General features: G+C 45.1%; 1 protein-coding gene across 2 annotated transcripts; it reads left to right on the plus strand.

Annotated features, from left to right (window-relative positions):
- The first annotated feature begins 3,312 nt into the window (after positions 1 to 3,312).
- PTGER4 (prostaglandin E receptor 4) lies at positions 3,313 to 15,018 on the plus strand. Of its 2 annotated transcripts, XM_087759869.1 has the most exons (3): positions 3,313 to 3,503; positions 3,831 to 4,677; positions 12,885 to 15,018. In XM_087759869.1, the coding sequence occupies exons 1-3, from the start codon at positions 3,376 to 3,378 to the stop codon at positions 13,476 to 13,478; spliced, it is 1,569 nt and encodes a 522-aa protein (XP_087615995.1). In that variant the 5' UTR covers positions 3,313 to 3,375; the 3' UTR covers positions 13,479 to 15,018. The 2 variants fall into 2 exon arrangements, with proteins under 2 accessions (XP_087615995.1, XP_087615994.1); XM_087759868.1 differs by lacking the exon at positions 3,313 to 3,503 and having other exon boundaries at positions 3,524 to 4,677.
- The last annotated feature ends 5,064 nt before the right edge of the window (positions 15,019 to 20,082 follow it).

The raw sequence follows: 20,082 nt of genomic DNA on the forward strand, positions 1-20,082 counted from the left end.
ATTCACATGCCTACATGGGCATTTTGGTGTTAAAATCACAGTTTCATATAGCAGAGACCTTTGCGCAGTTTATTTGCCTATATTCCAGCTGCCCCTGAGCAACGCAGGTAAGGTTTTGGAACCATCAGCTGACTAAAGGAGCTTTATAAGGGATATCACGTGGCAGCTGAGACATGCTGAATAAATATGAGCCTCTTACCACACCACAGAAGAAGGAAAAAAAAAAAATCAAGTATTTTAATTTAAATCATTCACCAAACTAGAATTAAGACCACAGTTAGTTCTGCAGCTCAACTAATCAAGCTATATAGTAGTTGACTCACCTATTTCAGTATTAATCTTCTAAAAATTGTAACAACATTAAAATCAGAAAAAGTTTACTCTGAGGCAAGTAAAAGTTTATCCTAATCATTTTCAGTGTCCATGTTTTCTAATCTAGTATTTTTTTAAATTAACTGAGTTTTGGGGTTTTTTCCATACATGATTATCACTCCAAATCTTTCATTTTTTCTTTGTGATATTTTGACTTCTCACCTAAGTGGCTTCCGCACAAACACAAGTTCTTTGGTGGTTACTCAATGCTACAACGTGTGACATTGCTGCTATGACAGCATGACTACTCATGTTGCATGTGGAATTTGTTCAGTTTTTCAGTTCCACTTTATGTCTCTTCTTTGCTCTGAAGACTAAGGCTTTTGTGTGATTATGCTTTTCATCTTGACTAGGAGTTCTAGGTATCAGAACCATTAGTTCAAAGGGAAACTCCTAAAAGTTACCAATTTTTTCTAATAACTCAACAAGTTTTAAACAATGGGTAGATACAGCAAGCTCATAGGCAACACCTCTCCCACAATTCTGTGACTGATTTCCATCATATTCTCTAATTAAAGAAGTGACACTATTTGACAAAACTGATCTTAGTATCCTTGCACTCAAAACTGTATTTCTGTTGTTTCTTCATTGATTTTACTGGCTTCCCTGCACTTTTGATTAGTTCCTTAGATGTGTCCATTATAAGGCAGATCTTACAGAATGAAAAACAGCATTCATTCCTTCACATACACACACATGTATACGTACCCCACAGAAGGACCTGAGCACCCTCTACTATAGACTGAGGCTTCTGAAGACACACAGTCTGTTATGAGACAGTCAAAATACCTCATAAGCCTCCATCTGCGGATAAGAAAAAAAAAAGTGAAAAAAAGGCAGCAACAAAGAAACATAAATCATTTCCTCTGCCCTTAGTCATTAAAAACCTTTGCATTGCTTCAGGGAAGCAAGGTAATTCTTTTCCCATACTAGTAATGACTGCTGCACCTGTGTCAACTTAATCCCACATTGTAGCCTCTAACACCAGAGCACCAAAGTCTCAGTGTAGGAAACAAGGACTATTGAGAAAGTATGTGGAATTACACCACCTGAATTCAGACCTTGCTCTGTACCTGGGGCAGCTTTCCTAGAACAGCTGGAAAACTGTGTAAAAGATACAAAAAAAACCCCACCTTTGTGCTGGGCTTTCTTTTTAAAGTATTTTGAAGTGCTTATAATTTGCTTCTGACATTAGGCAAACCTAATTGAGCAACCTCTACTCCCACAGGTAGCTCTGTGCTTGTGACATAATAATTTTCCAATTTTGTGAAAGATAAAGAGCTTTTAATACTAGCAAAACATAAAAAATAGTTGTTTTTATTTTCTCTGAGAAAACCAGACCACCACGACTACTATAATAACTCTGTATGTGTTATTTCAAAACCAACTATTTTTTCTAAAACTGAATTTTAGTTTTCAAAGCAGTTAGATAACACTAAAAAGCTGATCAAATAAAAAAATAATTTTCTTTTTGTCTGTTCATACAGCATTGAAAACTGAAACTCTTCGTTCTCTTTCCCACAGTACACAACTTGTCCTCTCTCATATGTTTTGTTTTGTCAGTACTTTTGCTGGCAGTATGTCATGATATTATCACAACTTTACCAAATGCCAGTAAATCCACAGGCATCACTTTCACAGGCTTAAAAAAAAGAGAGGGGGAAGGATAGTAAGACTGAAAAAAGATCAGACTTTTATAATACATTTTGTCAAAGAAGAGGTTCTTGTAAGGATATAAACGTCATGCTTCAGGGCACAGGTTTTGTGTCCTTTGTAGCAACTGATGTCACCTCATGTAAGAGAAAGGGTGTTAGACCAGCTGGATCTGGGTGTCCGATTCAGTACAACAGTGGGAAGCTTCACCCCTGACCCAACAGCATTAGTGCAGGTCAGTGGCACTTTCCCCTCCAGCATAAACACCCACGCATGTACCTGTTGCGATGGTAGGTTTCTGTGGACACTTCTGGACTAGGGACTCCACCACCACTTGGGTGAAAGCCGCCATGAGGCATCACATGAAAGCGACTGTTGTCCCTCCATCAGGCCAGCTGAAGACTGAACTATAATCTTGAGGCTTTGCTGCCAAGTGTAACCCTATTTCCAATTCATCCGTGATCGTCTCATGGTCAAGACAAAACAAGTTCTTGAAACCAACATATAAACACTTCCCTCGAACGTACACACACCCTTCCTGTGTTTAGTAACCTCACTAACAGAGGGCAGATATGGGCAGTACATCAGGAGACCTTTCCTTCGGCAGTGGAGGACACCGGACACGCTCGCCTGATGCAAGAGCGTCCGCTGCCAGCTGTTGTGCTCTGTGGCATCACCTCACTCAACCCGTGCTTACCTTCGCGATAAACAGCCTGGCCGCAGCCTCTCCCAGCTGCCGCTCCTCAACCCGCAGCCAGTGGAAGGCTCTGGGGCACCAGCCCCTTCCTCACCGGGGGCGCGGAGGCGACAGACACGAGCTCACCCCCTGCGCCAGGCCGCGTCCGGCGGCGCCCGGGCCCCCTTCCAGGCCCCGCGCTGGAATACGGCGGGCCCGAGCTGCGCCGAGCCAGCTCCTCGGTGAGCACGGCCCGTCCAGCAGCGCGGCCCTGCAGGGGAAGGTGCGAGGAGCCCTCGCTCCCATCCATTACAACGGAAGGACGGGCCGAGGAGGGCACACGGGGCCTGCGGCCGCGGGGCAGGAGGCGGCCAAGCGGGGGCTGCGCGCGCAAGTGCCCCCGTCCCGGCCGGTGCCCACCGCCCCCCGCCATGAGCGGCCGCCCGCCCCGCCCCCGCCCCGCAGGGAGCCCCGGGCGGAGGTGCCCGCGCCCGGGCCCGGGCAACCTGCCCTCCCCGGCGCGGCCAATGGGGCGAGAGGGCGGGGAGGAGCGGCGGGAGCTGCCCTCGCCGCCTCCGCCCTCCGCGGCGAAACTCGGCGGGAGCGCCGCGGGGAGCGAGACGGCGCCCGCGCCCCGCAAGGCACCGCACCGCCGCGCCGGCCGGCGGGAGGGGATGAGCGGCGGCCACCGCGCTCCGGCACCTTCCCGCGCCGTCCCCGGGGGCACCTGGAGCCGCCGCCCGCCCGCCCAGGGCCGCCCCAGCGCCGCGCTGAGCCCTGCCCGCTGCCGGTGCGAGAAGCGGTGAGGCGACTCCGCTCCGCTTTGCTCCGCGCTCGGGCCGCCCCGATCCCCCTGCGGGCTGGGCGGCGGAGCGCTGCGGTCTGCGCGGGGAGAGCGGCGGCAGGAGGAGGCAGGCTCGGCTTCCCCGGCTGCAGTCGGTCGCTGCCGGACGGCCCCACGCTTCGGCTCCTTTTTAGGACTTTTTTTTCTTTTTTTAACGACAATACACCACTTTTTTTCCCTCCCCCCTTCTCGCTTATTTGAATTTTTATTTCCACGCTAGACTACTCCCTGCCTTGCTCTGCCTTACCTCTTCGATCTCACTTTTGCCTTCGCTCGACCCCCCAGCAGCAGCGTGCGCATCATGTCGTTCAACCCCACCATCATGCCACCTGCGAATGGCTCCGCCAACGGGACCGCCAGTGGGGCCGAGGGCGGGAAGCCACCCACCATCCCCACCGTCATGTTCATCTTTGGCGTGGTGGGCAACCTCATCGCCATCGTGGTGCTCTGCAAGTCCAGGAAGGAGCAGAAGGAGACCACTTTCTACACGCTGGTCTGCGGGCTGGCGGTCACCGATCTCTTGGGGACCTGCCTGGTGAGTCCGGTCACTATCGCCACGTACCTGCAGAACCGCTGGCCGGGAGGACCAGCGCTGTGTGAGTACAGCTCCTTCATCCTCCTCTTCTTTGGACTTTCTGGCCTCAGCATTATCTGTGCCATGTCTATAGAGAGGTACCTGGCCATCAACCATGCCTATTTCTACAACCATTATGTAGACAAGAAGCTGGCAGGGCTCACGCTCTTTGCCATCTATGCTTCCAACGTGCTGTTCTGCGCCCTCCCCAGCATGGGACTCGGCAAATCTACGTTGCAGTACCCTCACACTTGGTGTTTCATAGACTGGCACGCAAAGGAGGCCACCCATGCGGCATATTCCTACATGTACGCTGGCTTCAGCTCCTTCCTAATCATGGTCACTGTGATCTGCAACATCCTGGTGTGTGTGGCCCTCATTCGCATGCACCGCCAGTTCATGCGACGCATGTCCTTGGGGACAGACACCACCTCCAGCCGTTTATCTGACTTTCGCAGACGCCGGAGCTTCCGTCGGATGGCTGGAGCAGAGATCCAGATGGTTATTCTGCTCATTGCCACTTCCCTGGTGGTGGTCATCTGCTCCATTCCTCTGGTGGTGAGTAACGTTTCGCAACCCTTCTTCTTTTCCATCACCCACACTGCTGAGTCTTTTCTCCTCCTAGTCTGTGCTTGTAGGACAGACTCCTATTTAGCTGGTGCTGCAGACTGTTATAATAACTTAAAGGCTGTTAGCATACATGCATGGTGAAAGAAAGTTTTGTTGATTTATATTTACAAGAAAAGAAACACGCTTATCCCAAGTCCCAGGCTCCTTTGATTGGTTACAATACAGCGCCAAAAATTCTCAATAATTTTTCCACTGTTTAACTGGAATCCACACAGCAAAAATCTTACTGAGAGCTAAAGGCACTTTAAAGTTCACTTCCAAAATTAATTTGTGATGAGTGAGGTTTGGGTCTGGCCTGCATTTCTGGATGTTTATTGTGTTTTAAAAATGCGCACACTGTTGCTGAAGGGTACAGCAGTCCTTGATGTGCATGCGGAAGGAGGAGAGAGCTCCGTTCACTTGGCACCAGCAACACAAAGAGTGCTTCACACCCAAAACCTGAGTCGAGCTTCCCCTCCTGAGGGATTCACCCACCATCTCTGGGTAGATCCCACACTTCTACATACCTCCAGCAGTTTCCCCACTGTGGGAGGAGTAAACTCAGTGGAACGACCCATCAGTGTAATTCTCAGTTAAATAAGAGTTGGAGGAATCTCGCCCACATAAACCTAAAGATCATCCCGAAATGTCAGACAACATTGCCACTAACCGTTTGCTAATTTTCTGAAACAGACGATACAATTATTGTCATTGAACTGAATATGCAGAATCCACTTATTTCTATTCCTCCACCTTATCTCCAAGGAAGACAAAAAAAAAACCAAAACACCAGCTGGAGGCTCAGTTCTTGCTTGCCACCCACCATAATTAAACTTGGCAAACTTCTCCTCTTCTGGCTCAGAGACATTAAACAAATAGCTGGCTTGCCTTATTCGCCACCTTCCAAAACACAGCGTAGGGAGCCAAGCAGTGGTTGTCAGACAGAAAGTGTTTTTAGAAGGATTGTTTTAAGGGGGTTTATTGTCAGTCGGGTGATCCCTCTGTCGCAGAGGGGCTATGATGTGTGTGAAATACAGCTGGCCAGCTGAGGATGTGAAACAAATAGCGTATACCACGGTAGGAGGTTTAGAGAAGTACATGTGAACAGGACTCTCGAGAGGTCAGCGAGTCCATCCCCCTGCCTCAGAGGAGCTGTAATCGCAAGGGTCTGGCCAGTTTTGCCACATTACTAACATAAACAGGAGCCAGTGAAGTGTGGCTGTGCTGGAGCACCGGCGCCCCAGCTGTCGCCGAAGGCTGTCTCCCGTGCTTCGGCGTTGTCACTTTGCGTTGCGCCATGGCGTGACCGAGCACGGTGCCGCGCGTTTGTTGCTTGGTGTCTGAGGGAAGTCGAGAGGTGCTGGCTGAGCCGCATGCAGGGTGTCTCCGGGAGGCGCGCGCGTGTTGGGTGCAGGAACCGCGCGCGACCTGCCCTGCCGTCCAGCTCCAGAAACTGCAGGGGCAAGCCGACTCGCTGCATCAGGAGGCATCAGGTCATGGAGTGGCCAAAACCCCGACAGTACCGTGGGTTGACAGTACTTAATTTGATTAATCTAGTATTATGACAGCTGCTTCACAAAAGAACGATATTGCGTTTTCAAAAGAGATGCTGGTAAATGCAGAGAATGGGTTCTGGGAATTAAATATAGCGTCGTAATGTGATACAGGGTATCAGCTGGTGGACTTCAGCTGTTTCAGAAAAAAGGCAAACCTTATCCTGTGGAGGAGCAGCTAGAGGAAGGCTGAGAAGTCTGAGCGTAAAATGCAAAATGAAATTGTTCATATCCATTTGGAGTCTTTTACAGAATATTAAAAACCAAAAAAATGGAAAAATCAAGAGGGAGGGGTTACAGAAAGGGAACTGGATTGTTGACAGTTAAAATTAATGAACCTGGGTGGGGCAAAAGGTTTATTATTTAAACAGTAGCTAGTGAAAAATTTGTATATAGCAGAAGGTATGTGAAGGTGCAGGTGATGAAGTTGTGTAGCTGTCTCAGACCTTGATTTCACTACTTATAAACGCACAGTGTTACCTTGGGAGTGTTCACATAAGTTAGCTTTTCCCTGCAGCACATCTATATCTAGTATGACGTAAGAGACTGTCATTTCACTTAGATGGATGACTAAGAAAAAAAGGAAGCTTTCTTCCCCCCCCAAAAAAAAACCCAACCACATATATACACATCATCACAGTGTCCAGTATGGTTAAATTTCTTCGTTGTTAAGTAGCTTTTATAAGTCATTTGCCTCCCCCTGCGGGAATAAGCTATAGCCATACATGCTTCTTTGTGCCATGATGTACTGCAGCGTATGCCGCTGTATTAAGCCTTTTGGTTGCATATAAACTGAGGTTAAGAATTCAGGTATAAACTCAGAGAATTGACACCTTTATGCTGTAAATCCCTAGAAAAAGCCACTAGCAGAGATAGGTAACTCACTAATATAGACGTATCTTTTCATGACTCGGGGGAGTTTTAGGGACCTCTTACCGAGCGAGAGGCTCATCTATAACAGGACAGCCTGGCAGTCATCAAGAACATGCGAGTGGTAAGGTGGTGGTGGTGGTGGTGGTGGCATGATTCAGACACAGAAAGCAAGCTCAGAGGGTGCTTTGTGACTGAAGTTTTCTGATGAGCTGACTTCCTACTGATGATTTCAGCTGAATAAACCATCACTTAAGTCAAAGCAAAGCAACTTCTGAGAGAGATAAACCTCTAACATTTTAGAATGAACACCTTCACAACATAATAAAATAGCAGACAGAGGCAGTCCAGCAGGTGACATTTATTAGGGTTTGACAAAAAAATTTCAAGCCTTCAAATATTAAATAGCCCTGAAATAATAAGCAAAGGCTTGTCTTGATTTAAAAAGTGGTTAAAGAACAGCAAGCTGAGTCACAGAGAACAGCGGTTTTTAATAATGAGATGTTCCAGCACTCAGTTTACAAGTAGGGTTGTTTAGTGTCATAATGATTTATTCATAAAATCAGTAAAATTTTACAGTGACAACAAGTGCTATAACAAAATTATGGGGTTTGTGCAACACGCTGAACAAACTTGACAGAACTGAAGGCTGATCAAATTTATCAAGGAAACAAAAGTTGAACGAAAAACATTAGTGAAAGGAAACTTTTGATATAACCTCATGTGTTCTCAATGTGCAGAAACTGATGTGAAGGGCATGAAGAAGAATCTGACAATAGTTTAAAAGTGAAATAAGGAAAATACATAAATCATGTGCTGACTCTTGTCTGCACTTCACACTGGTTGTCTCATCTTTTCAATTAGTGTGAGTTTTTAGAAAATAGAATGGGATAGAGTTAAAAGTAGGGAATGTTATTTTAGGAGGAATTTTGTCAAGAATAGAGTAGAAATTATTATCCGGCCTTTAAAAAAAAACAAACTATTTCAGGAGTAATTAGGCACACACTACTCAAAGTCTGTAATTCACTCCAGCAGTCTCTCAGATGCTCTTAAGATTTTCAAGTGCATGATCTTTTTCTGATTCTGACCACTGAGCACTGTTGTTAAATTATGGTGGAGTGGAAAATAAAATATAATATTTCAGGGTGTACATCTGGTGGATTGCATGATATAATCAAGAGTTTCTGACTTAATGTTTAATTGATCTAGAAGTTTGAATTTTCTTTTGGCTTGCTTGGTTTCGACTTTTTAAATGTCAGGGACTGTCCACAGCCAACAGCAAGGTGGCAGACGTGATTTTTGAGCAATGGAGTAGATACCAAGCAGACACCAAGCCCTTGAAGGGCAAAGGTTATTGGCTTGTAGAGCTGAAAAACTTGTTCCTGCTTACTACTGTACAGTTTTTAAATTTATCCTATCGGTATGTGGGGAGATTTTGAGGGCAGGTAGAAGCTATGAAGACAATTACCAGTGTGACTGTAACTATACAGTTGACTTTATAGTACTTCATAGGATTAGAAATCATGATTTGCATCTGTAGTTAGTGAAAAGGAAAAGCAGCAAACAGCACAGAGGACTCTGATCCTACAAGTACCTATCACTTGAGTTTAAACTCAACATTCCTTGGAGCTATGCACTTTTTAACACAATTGCAAACAAACCACTAGTACTTTTAAGAGATGCTGCCTGAATTTTACAGCTACAAATCTAACATACAAAACTCTTTTTTTTTGAGATTTGAATTGTGGTAGTTTGCTTCTTTCTTTAATTAGGATTTCAGATCGCACAAATTCAGTCATCAGATTAGCTAATTTAGTAGTGGATTCCACTTACTCGGCACTTACTTAGAAGATGCAAGGCAATACCCTTTATCATGCTATGTCCTGCAGCAGAAGACTTCTGGCCAAGACAGGATGTCTTTCTTGCTGTTCTTGTAGATGATATATTAGTAAATGCTGTTTCACCAGTATGTAATTATAAAACTGACTTTCCAACGCAGATTAATTTTTACCTTATTGTGATTAAGATGTAATCCCAGCAATAGGTCTGAATTGATAAATGCATTTGGCATTCTGGGGGGCTTCTAATAAAAGACATGAGACCTTTCTGGGAAGCAGAAACAGTTTTGTACAGTCCAAAGTTTTCACTAAAAAGGTCCATTTTATGAATCTTTAACCTAAACGTGCCGCATTTCTGTCAAAAGGAAATAAGGCATACAGAGATAACATAAAGCAAGCTGTGCTGTGCAATTAGCAATTGTCTTTTTCAGCCACAGAGTCAGCACTGAAAGACTTTTTTGTCTTTCCATAAAGTCTGCCAGGTAGATGGAGAAAGGTGACATTTCATATGCTGCTTATCAAAGGAACAATCCCACTATTAAATCACTGACGTGTAACTATAGCTCCAAGTTTAAAGCAGAAAAAAAAAAAAAAGGTCTCCAAAGCTGGACTGTGTACTTCTTCAGCTATCTTCAAAGTGTGCCTTCTGGTTCTGCGATCTGGATGAATTTATCAGCAAATACCCCTCCCTGTCACACCTGTGGTCTTCCTGGTAATGACTGCATTTAGACGTATAAGCTGCTAGAAGGCCTCCACTCCCTCAGTCCTTTGAACTCCTGGCTCTCAGGGCACGCACCTGTCCGATGGTCCGCTGCTCAAATACATAGGCCAGCATTTGCAGCCTTTCAGGGTGTATTCCCCTGCATAACGAGATCTCAGTACAGAAAAAGAAAAGGAGCATTTGGAAAGAAATGTTATGGCACAGGTTAAATCCCCTGGGGAAACCTGGCCTTTGTATATTTATACATTTGACGTCTTATCATTTTGGAGGGGAAAAAAGTGTCACACAAATGGTCAAGTCGGTATTTCAAGAACAGGTTTTAGCCGGTGCCAGACAACGCCGCGTCAACTTATTTTTCAGCCTTCCAGGTTCGGCAATCCCAACTGCCGAGTTTCGGGTTCGGCATGCCGCTGTCGCCGCCAGCAGCTTTACTTGCCCAGGCTGACAAACGGGAGCCACAAGACCTCTCCCCGCCTGCGGAGTGAACCGGCGGCCGCCCGTTTCCACCCGCCAGCCTCCCCCCGGGCTGCAGCGGCCGCCCCTCGGCGCCGGGCAGGTGGCAGAGCCGCCGCCGCGGTGGTGGCCGGTGGCTGCTGCGTGGCCGTGGCCGTGGGCCACCCGTGCCACCTAGCGGCGCGCGGGAAGGGTGTCCCGGGGACTTCCCTGCGCCCCCCCCGCCCCGCCGGCAAATGGCAGGAGAGCTTAATTAAGGCCGGTTTTAAGGAATCGTCGGTACCAGCCGAACGGCAGGTATTCCAAAATTTTGGCCTCTGGCGGGGCTGGTCTTCTCTCAGCTGGTGACGCATGGAATCATGTCGTGGTGGGTATCGGATAGGAGGCTCATATAAAACAAATGATGAAAAGATTTAAAGCGAGTAAAGCTTAATTAAAGAAAAACCCATAAAAATAAGTTCGATATGCATAGGAACACTCTTTGAAGTACTTGAATTGCATGTTTGGCTTAACAGAAAAATAAGGTCAATAAATTAGTTACCAAGAAGACATCTGCAGTGTTAGAAATCATTAGGAAAGTAACTGAGAATAAAACTCTCACCATTATATTGCTGTATAAATTCAAGATTTTCCCAAATTTTTACTTCTGTGGGCAGGTTTTGCTACCCATAAACCTAGAGAAAAGTATTGAGAAAGAAAATGTAGGCAATCATTGATTTGGCAGTCTGTTTGAGAGAGACTGTTATTTTAAACATACTTAATTGATAGCTTTGGAGCACACTCAATCTCTGAATTCTGACAAGCCGAATGCCACAACATTGCCCTGCTGCAGGAATATTTCTCCAAACAGAATTGTGAAATTTTTCACCAGACTTGGACAGCTTCACATGCGGAACTTCTAATAAAAATTACTTAAGAGGGCTGTTCTAGTTTGGCTCGTTTATTTAAATGCTTGTCTGCTTCCTTGTGTGTAACCACCTAGCTAGGCAAGACTTGATGCATTTCAGGAGTCAAGGATGATATTTTAAAAACCTCATAATTTTGCTACTAGATTTTTACTGTATCAGATAAGAAGATAATGAAGGGATTTATTTTGGCTTACCTTAAGGAATATGAAGAGAACAGCGTCGTCCATTATCAATTCTTTTTAGTGGCTTTCCTAGGCCTTCCTATAATTGGACACTGCGTAGGTCTTGCTAAAATGGAGAACAGCTATTTGAGATTGATCAACATAACAAACTCATATGATGCCATCCTCCTTAGTGACACTGGAAAGATAACAATTGATATGAAAAATTGGACTGTGCCTTACTCACAGTAGCATTTACAGAAGTGGCTTCTAAACCAGGAGAGGGACTAGGGTTTTTTTGTGGATTCAAAGCAAGAAGCTGAAGAAAACCTTTCTGTGTAGAAGACAGAATCCTTTAGTCTTAAATTCTGTGCATGATAAACTAAAATTGCTAATTAAATAGTCACTTCATGTAGCAGCTGGTCTAGAGCACAAGTCTTACAAGGAGCGGCTGAGGGAGCTGGGCTTGTTCAGCCTGGAGAAGAGGAGGCTGAGGGGAGACCTTATTGCTCTCTACAACTACCTGAAAGGAGGCTGTAGCGAGGTAGGGGTCAGGCTCTTCTCCAAAGTAACAAGTGATAGGACAAGAGGAAATGGCCTCAAGCTGCGCCAGGGGAGGTTTAGATTGGATATTAGGAAAAACTTCTTCACTGAAAGGGTATTCAGGCACTGGACCAGGCTGCGTAGGGAAGTGGTTGAGTCTCCATCCCTGGAGGTATTTAAAAGTCATGTAGATGTGGTGCTTAAGGACATGGTTTAGTGGTGGACTTGGCAGTGCTAGGTTAACAGTTGGACTTGATGATCTTAAGGGTCTTTTGCAACCTAAACAATTCTATGATTCTGTGATTCAGCATCTTAAATTCTTGACCACTTCATCAGTATTTTTGTGCTTTTGTAAGTAGAACCAAAATGCTGGCTTATGTAGGTGAGCGGAGCACTCCAGTCCAGTGCTGCAATCATGTCATCATCTTGACCTGTTAAAAATTTCCTAGCTGGGGGACCTTTCCTCCCCCCTGCCATTTCTTGTTTCCAAACCATGCCGCAGCAAGCAAACAGTTGAGGGTATGCAAACAATTTCAGTAAGGGCAGGTGCCAGCAAAATGCGTTTCTAAACTTGGGAATCGACAGCTCTGGACTTGTTTCCAGAGTCTAGTGTACTTGGATTATAATCTGTGTTTCAGTTTGTTTCTAAACAAACAATTATTAAGACATTTGCTAGAGGAACTGATTGTCCAGGTCTCCTCAGTCAGATGTGTCTTTGCAGGTAGCATAAGACTCAAGGTACACCAAGGAAGTAGGATACAGGTCTACATCTTTGCTCCCAAGTTCTGCCAGGAAAAAGAAATTTTTAAAAACATCAGCCAAAAGGTGGAGATTCAAGGATTAATAATGAGGGGAAGGAGAGAGAAAGAGCCATTCCTTTCCTACTTGTAACAAAGAAGGGCAGTTTAAAGCAGATTCATGTCTCTGATTTTTTTGCTATTTCCAAAAATAAACTCACAGCTGCCAATTTGAGATGCCTGGCTTTGCCAGCCTCTTCTCTTGTCATAGCTTGCAGTAGCAAATCAAGATCTCTGCTTTGAAATGTAAAGTTTGAGTTCCTGATGTAATTTTATAATTGTGTCGTTCTCTTCCCCCTTCTCCTTGGGTAGGTCCGTGTCTTTGTGAACCAGCTGTACCAGCCAGATTCAGTGAAGGATGTGAGTCAAAACCCTGATCTGCAAGCCATCCGCATTGCCTCGGTGAACCCCATTTTGGACCCGTGGGTCTACATCCTCCTCCGCAAGACTGTGCTCAGGAAAGCCATTGAGAAGATCAAATGCCTCTTCTGCCGCATTGGAGGGGCTCGGAGGCAGCACTCGGCAGGCAATTTCAACTGTGTGGATGGCCGCAGAACCTCCTCTGCCATGTCAAGTCAGTCGCCCTCCTTCATCTCCCGTGAGCTCAGGGAGATCAGCAGCACCTCTCAAACGCTGCTCTACCCTCCAGAGTTAAGCGAAAGCAGTCTCGGGGGTCGCGTGCTACTTCCAGGTCCCACTGCCAGCTTGGCCCAGTCTGACACCACGTCAGTAAGGACACTGCGTAGCTCGGAGACCTCAGACTCTTCACAGGGGCAGGACTCCGAGAGCGTCTTCCTAGTGAATGAAATCAGGTCTGGTGGCAGGGCCAGCTCTACCTCCAAGGGCAGCCCTCTGCAGGTCACCTTTCCCACAGAGACATTGAATTTATCAGAAAAGTCTATATAGATAGCCGTGAAAGGCATCAACCCTGGGGATACTTCCTGATACATTGGAAAAAACTGGTGCAATAGATAGGTGTTCTGCCTATTCGAGGGGAGAGGGGTTCAGCTGTGCTCCAAAGGGCTATTTTTCTCTTGCCGTGTGATGGGTACATTTCTTTCAGACTACTGAGGACTGTGTGGAACAAACACTGCACTTGGGCCCTGACATCAGAAAAGGTACAAGGCAGGTCTAATGGGACTGGAAACATGAACTGCCTTTTCTTGTTCTGGGACACAGGAGAGCTACTGGGCCTCTGGAAATAGAATGACCCATTACTTACTTTTTTCTTTCTTTCCCTTTCCAAATCTGGTAGAACTGTGTTTTCTGTCCCCATGGTTGCTCAGCTATCAAGAGTTTAAGCTTCTGGTACTAGAGCTGAATGTGAGGCAGCTGCTAGGAACTGGATACAGCTACTCTGAGAGCTACCTGGGGCAGGGTTTTAAAGTGTCTCACTAAAGCATGAAAATGTGAATTTTTACTGTTGTATATATATCAGGATTGAAAATATTTAAAAGTCTATTCTTCTCTATGAGAAGGTTTTTTTTTAATACAAGGTAAGATTGCCAGCCTTCTCTTCCCCCAGTATTTCCTGCTGATAAGACATTCTTAGTTTAGATATACTGTCCATGCTAGATTCACAGCTGATGAGATAATTCTCTAGCTGAGAATACATAAGCACTTTCTGAGTGAAATGGGAATATATGCGCTATTAAGAGAAAAAAATAAAACATATCCTTTCAGTTAAGAATATTTTGTTTCAGTATATGTACATACTAAAAAGCCAGATTTTATTTATGCGCTGAGAACGTTTCTCTGTATAACACATCTGCGCCTCTCCGAGTACTTTGGCCCACATTCTGCACACACTTAGGCACACACTTAACATTGCCCATCAGAGTAGTCCCTCTGCTGCCAGGGAGACTCCTTACGTGTGAAGTTAAGAACATATAGAAGTATCAGGGCCTGAAACTTTCAACCCCTGGTTAATAGTCTTAATATTCACTTTAGTTAAAGCATCACTGATGTAATAAAGGTATTTTTTCATAACATTTATCATTTTACTTTAAATAGTAAATAGAATTTTATGACTGTGTAATCTGATACTCCATCAAATAAACGTACAAAACCATGGAAGCAGAATCTTCATTTAGAAGTATAGGTTATATAGAAACATATCCTGGTCTTGCAGCCCTTGAAAATCATTTGTTCCTAGAGTTTTGATGGCAAACACATCGCCAAAACCAGCTGTTAATCACTGACAAAAAGGAGTTTTGTGTTTTGTGTTGTAAGGGTTCGATCTTGTTCCAGAAACACTGTTTATTAGAATAATTCTGTACAGATATTTGGAGGATGTTTTGTCAAATACTAAGCATGTTATGCTGCTTAAAGTGTTTTCATGTGAAATGCTTTATTGTAATCTTGAGCCTTATGTTGATATGTTTAAGCAGTTGTATTGACCGAAGTAATTTTGGAGATCACAATTAAATGGAAATGTTCTGCTTGATCTCAGAAGTTTATATGAGTCTGCTGTTCAGTGCCAACTCCTCACCTTAACAAGCCTCCCGTCTTGGAATGCTTTGCGTTCCACTGCTGTCAAAACATGCTTTGTTCTATAAGTTTCCAAAACACCACAGAATGATCACCATCAGCAAGAGGCAGCCATCTTTAAAAATGTCCTCAAGAGCACTGACATAGAGCCATGAAAATTCTTCATGTGAACAAACAAAAATAAACACTGCACTCAATTAAACCTCAGGCCTGCTCCATTATTTTCCTTTCACAGGGGAGCAGTTGAACGTGTAGAAAGTGAAGTTAAATCTCTACACAAATATTTGCAGCAGTAGCCACTTTTCCACCAGTTAAGCTGTAGAACAGTATTACTCAAGTTCCTACTGCAGCTACAGATGAAGATCTGCCTGAATTATTTGCAATTAAACCACTTAACTATGGTCTGTTGCTTAGTAGTGATCAACAAATAGAATACACTCATCGTACTTCCCAAAACAGGAAATAGTACCTGGTGGAGCGGGAAGGTGGGACAGCCACCGGCAGACACACCACCTATACCAGGACTGGGCCACACCTTTGCAGCTGGCCCAAGGCAGCACACCAGTGTTACTGGTACCGTATGCAATGACAGAATTAAACATCTACAGTGTATAATAAGTATTTAAATAAGCAAGGGCTTATTATTTTTAATAATTTTATTATTTTATTAAAATTATTTTATTAGTCTTATTTCTCATTGTTACTGATAAGAAATTCATGTGGTCTGGAAGAGCTTTAGGCAAGAATAGACCATCTTAAGTAGGTGACCTTCTAGCTTCCCTTAGCAAACACGTACAATAAGCCTGAGGTGTTCCTCCTTCCCACAGCATTGCTGGTGTGTCAGTAGTGGACTGGACTCACAGCACACAACATCATCAACACTAATTCCCTCAGTAATGAACTCAAGGATTCCCAACCAGCCCACAGATTACAAAGTCTCCTGAGCAATACTGGAACTGGCTGCCACAACTCAATGGCAGTGCACAAAGACAAAATGGGAGAACCTCTACTGCCTAGTTGCAAACACAGATGGGCATTCAGAAGTAGCCTGGCTAAAAGGCAAGTGTGCCTATGTTTAGGGTGACAGACTGTTATGCCTCCCTCACCTGCCTGACAGTCCCGCTCAGCTTCGGCACCTTCCTCCATGCTGACCACAAACATGTTACTGAATTATCTTCCTCAACCTCCCTGAGCATAACAAGCCTCATAAAATAGAGCTACAGGTTTGCAGAGATTAATTTGCCACATGGAAGTTAAAAGGTTATTTTCCTGCTAGGTATTATGAGTAGTTTCTACACATTCAAAAGGGCTTCCCTTCTCACACATCATAGCTCCCTTCCACTCCCAGCCCCCAGAGATGATATACCCCCGAAACAGCCTGTCTTCAACACTGCATCCACCTTCTCCAGTCCTCTGTGTTCACAGAAAAGGCACTAATTTGCCATTCAAAAATTTCTTATACCAAAATTGTGTCTCCCTGACTCCATCCTGCTAGTCCTGTGACTGGCAGCCCTGCTCCCTCACTTACACAATCATAGAATTGTTTAGGTTGCAAAAGACCCTTAAGATCATCAAGTCCAACTGTTAACCTAGCACTGCCAAGTCCACCACTAAACCATGTCCTTAAGCACCACGTCTACCCATCTTTTAAATACCTCCAGGGATGGGGACTCAACCACTTCCCTACGCAGCCTGGTCCAGTGCCTGACCACCCTTTTGGTGAAGAAGTTTTTCCTAATATCCAACCTAAACCTCCCCTGGCGCCGCTTGAGGCTGTTTCCTCTTGTCCTATCGCTTGTTACTAGGGAGAAGAGACCGACCCCCACCTCGCTACACCCTCCTTTCAGGCAGTTGTAGAGAGCAATAAGGTCTCCTCTCAGCCTCCTTTTCTCCAAACTAAACAACCCCAGCTCCCTCAGCCGCTCCTCGTAAGACTTGTGCTCCAGACCCTTCACCAGCTTCGTTGCCCTTCTTTGGACACCCTCCAGCACCTCAATGTCCTTCTTGTAGGGAGGGGCCCAATCACTTCCCTGGTCCTGCTGGCCACGCTTTTCCTGATACAAGCCAGGATGCTGTTCGCCCTCTTGGCCACCTGGGCACACTGCTGGCTCATGTTCAGGCGGCTGTCAACCAACACCCCCAGGTCCTTTTCCGCCAGGCAGCTCTCCAGCCACTCCTCCCCTAGCCTGTAGTGTTGCATGGGGTTGTTGTGACCCAAGTGCAGGACCCGGCACTTGGCCTTGTTGAATCTCATACAGTTGGTCCCGGTCCAATGATCCAGCCTGTTCAGGTCCCTCTGTTGGCCCTTCCTACCCTCCAGCAGATTGACATTTCCACCCAGCTTGGTGTCGTCTGCAAGCTTACTGAGGGTGCACTCGATCCCCTCATCCAGACCATCAATGAAGATATTGAACAGAACTGGCCCCAGTACTGAGCCCTGGGGAACACCACTCATGACTGGCCGCCAACTGGATTTGACTCCATTCACCACCACTCTCTGGGCTCGGCCGTCCAGCCAATTTTTAAGCCAGAGCAGACTGCATTTGTCCAAGCCATGAGCAGCCAGTTTCTCCAGGAGAATGCCGTGGGAAAACGGTGCCAAAGGCCTTACTGAAGTCCAAGTACACAACATCCACAGCCTTCCACTCATCCACTAAGCGGGTCACCTTGTCATAGAAGGAGATCAGGTTAGTCAAGCAGGACCTCCCTTTCATAAACCCATGCTGGCTGGGCCTGATGCCCTGGTTGTCCCACACGTGTCGCGTAATGGCACTCAAGATGATCTGCTCCATGACCTTTCCCAGCACCGAGGTCAGGCTGACAGGCCTGTAGTTCCCTGGATCCTCCTTCCGACCCTTCTTATAGAGGGGTGTCACATTTGCTAACTTCCAGTCATCTGGGACCTCTCCAGCTGACCAGGGGACCGAGTTCCAGCCATCTGTCCTGCCCACACGTCCCAGACCACCGCTTCCCAGAACTCTTTCCATTCAGAGGTACCACTAGACCTCGTACTCCATTACCATGCCCCAAACCCCAGCCCTAACTCAATTTAAGCCCCTGTCCTCTGGCATGGATTAGAGAATCTACCCACCACAGGTAGGATGTCAGCCAGTATCTGTAGGAGACAGTGGTTTCTATGAAAATTTGTACATTAATTTGAATCTCTGTTCAGTAAGTTAGCATTACAATTGGGCCCAGGTTTAGGGTGTAGGCTATACTGATAGAGGGCTTGGACTATAAGGGTGGGCTGTAGGATCCTGCTTTAAATCAAGCTTATACATCTCTGCTCTCTGCAACACTAGTGCTGCCTAACCCAAATTGGTGCTATAGGTGCAATGCCAAAGCACTAACAAAATCAATGTAATCCGCTATCTTCAAATGGCACAAGCCATCATCCTAACCAAGAAGCTTTCTACAAAGTTTTTAGTTCTGCTCCTAGACACAACTGCAAATCTATTCTACTTAAGGCAGATTTACTATTACAGCTACTAAATAACACCAGACCTTTCTACTCCTAGGCCTTGTTCTAGACCTGCCAGCTTTATTGGATCTGGAAACCAACAGGAGTCTAAACCACCTGCTTTCTGAACCCAAATAGTCAACTCATTCCCCGCCTCTAATCTCTCCCTTGATTATTTACCCTCCACTACCCTTAGAGCTCCTGAAGTTGCAGCTCTTAGAAAATCAGCCCTCAAAACCACGCCAGCACATCTGGCAGGATCCAGCAATCATCCATGCTCATAAGCTCCTCCCGATTCTAAACTAGCCCTCTCTAGAGATACCACAGGCCAAGGACTCCAATCCGTTCAAGAACATGATGTTAACATGATACCAACCTACAATAAACACATGGTGTCTGCAACCTGCCAATAAACCAAGCCCACATGCTTCTGCTTTCCTGTGTCCCAGTTCTAACTACGCTTATTGTAGTCTTATAGCTATTAAATGACCTCAAAATAAATTAAGAGAGCACCTGCCCCGAACATTAGTTTTTACCTCCTTCCCCTTGGTTTTAGGATCTGGGGGACACTTACCTTGTACAGCCAAGTAAATTTCCAATGCTACCTCTCTCATCTTGATCCCCCAACACCACAGATATTCAAAGACAACTTTCAGTAACCAGAAGAGTAGAGGAAACTGTTATATTTGCTTTTTTTCCCCTCCATAACTACTTTTAAAATCCTATCTATTATGGTATTAACAAATTAGAACCATTGTTGTGTTATCTGATCCATACTTTTTTTGCCCTCTAGTATTGTCAGAAGGGATTTATTCTCTCTCAGTGTAATCCAGTTTAGTTTTTTAAAGATACTTATCTCTGTGTGTAAGGGTGGAATTCATCTGCCCTGTTTCAGCATTTGAAGTTAACTGTCAGTCAGTCAGTCACCTTCAGTTTCCTTTGTAGTCAATGGAAATAATTAGGCACCTTGGGAGGCTGATTCAACTCCTTCTAAGATACTTATCTAACACAAGGCATATGAATGGCCCTCTGAGGCTGTGTATTTCTTTCCACTGGATATAAAGATATTCAAAGGAAAAAATTATATTTAAATGTTTAATTGTAGATTTTAAATTAAGCAAAATTAATCCACCTAACCTACTATTGTTGAGATTTCCTCTTTAACGATGTTGCAACACTTCAGCATTTCAATATATGATTCATAGGGAAGGCAAAGACATGGAAGCTACTGCAGCCATTACCACTAGTGATGATGAAGAACAATAAAAATAAATTCCTGCTGACAAAGTGGGAGTGTGCTTCACAGATAACCTATTTTTGATAACAAAGGCTTTCTCCTTTGAGTCCCTCTCATTTGGATACCCCTGAGAGGTTTAAAAGCACTGAGCACTACCTTTTATTAAACATTTTTCCTGAGATGTCCTTTTTTCTTTTTTACTATAACACATTAACATGTTCAGCAGAGACAAGAAGAAGTCAACTGATTAAATGAGTAATATTCTAAAATGGTCAATGCTAACCCTTTTTCTTGTTACAACCAAAAGAATAAACAGGCATCAC

This window comes from Nipponia nippon, unplaced genomic scaffold, assembly GCF_047370975.1.
Source record: "Nipponia nippon isolate SJK-2023a ecotype South Korea unplaced genomic scaffold, ASM4737097v1 scaffold_20, whole genome shotgun sequence".
Lineage (NCBI taxonomy): Eukaryota > Metazoa > Chordata > Aves > Pelecaniformes > Threskiornithidae > Nipponia > Nipponia nippon.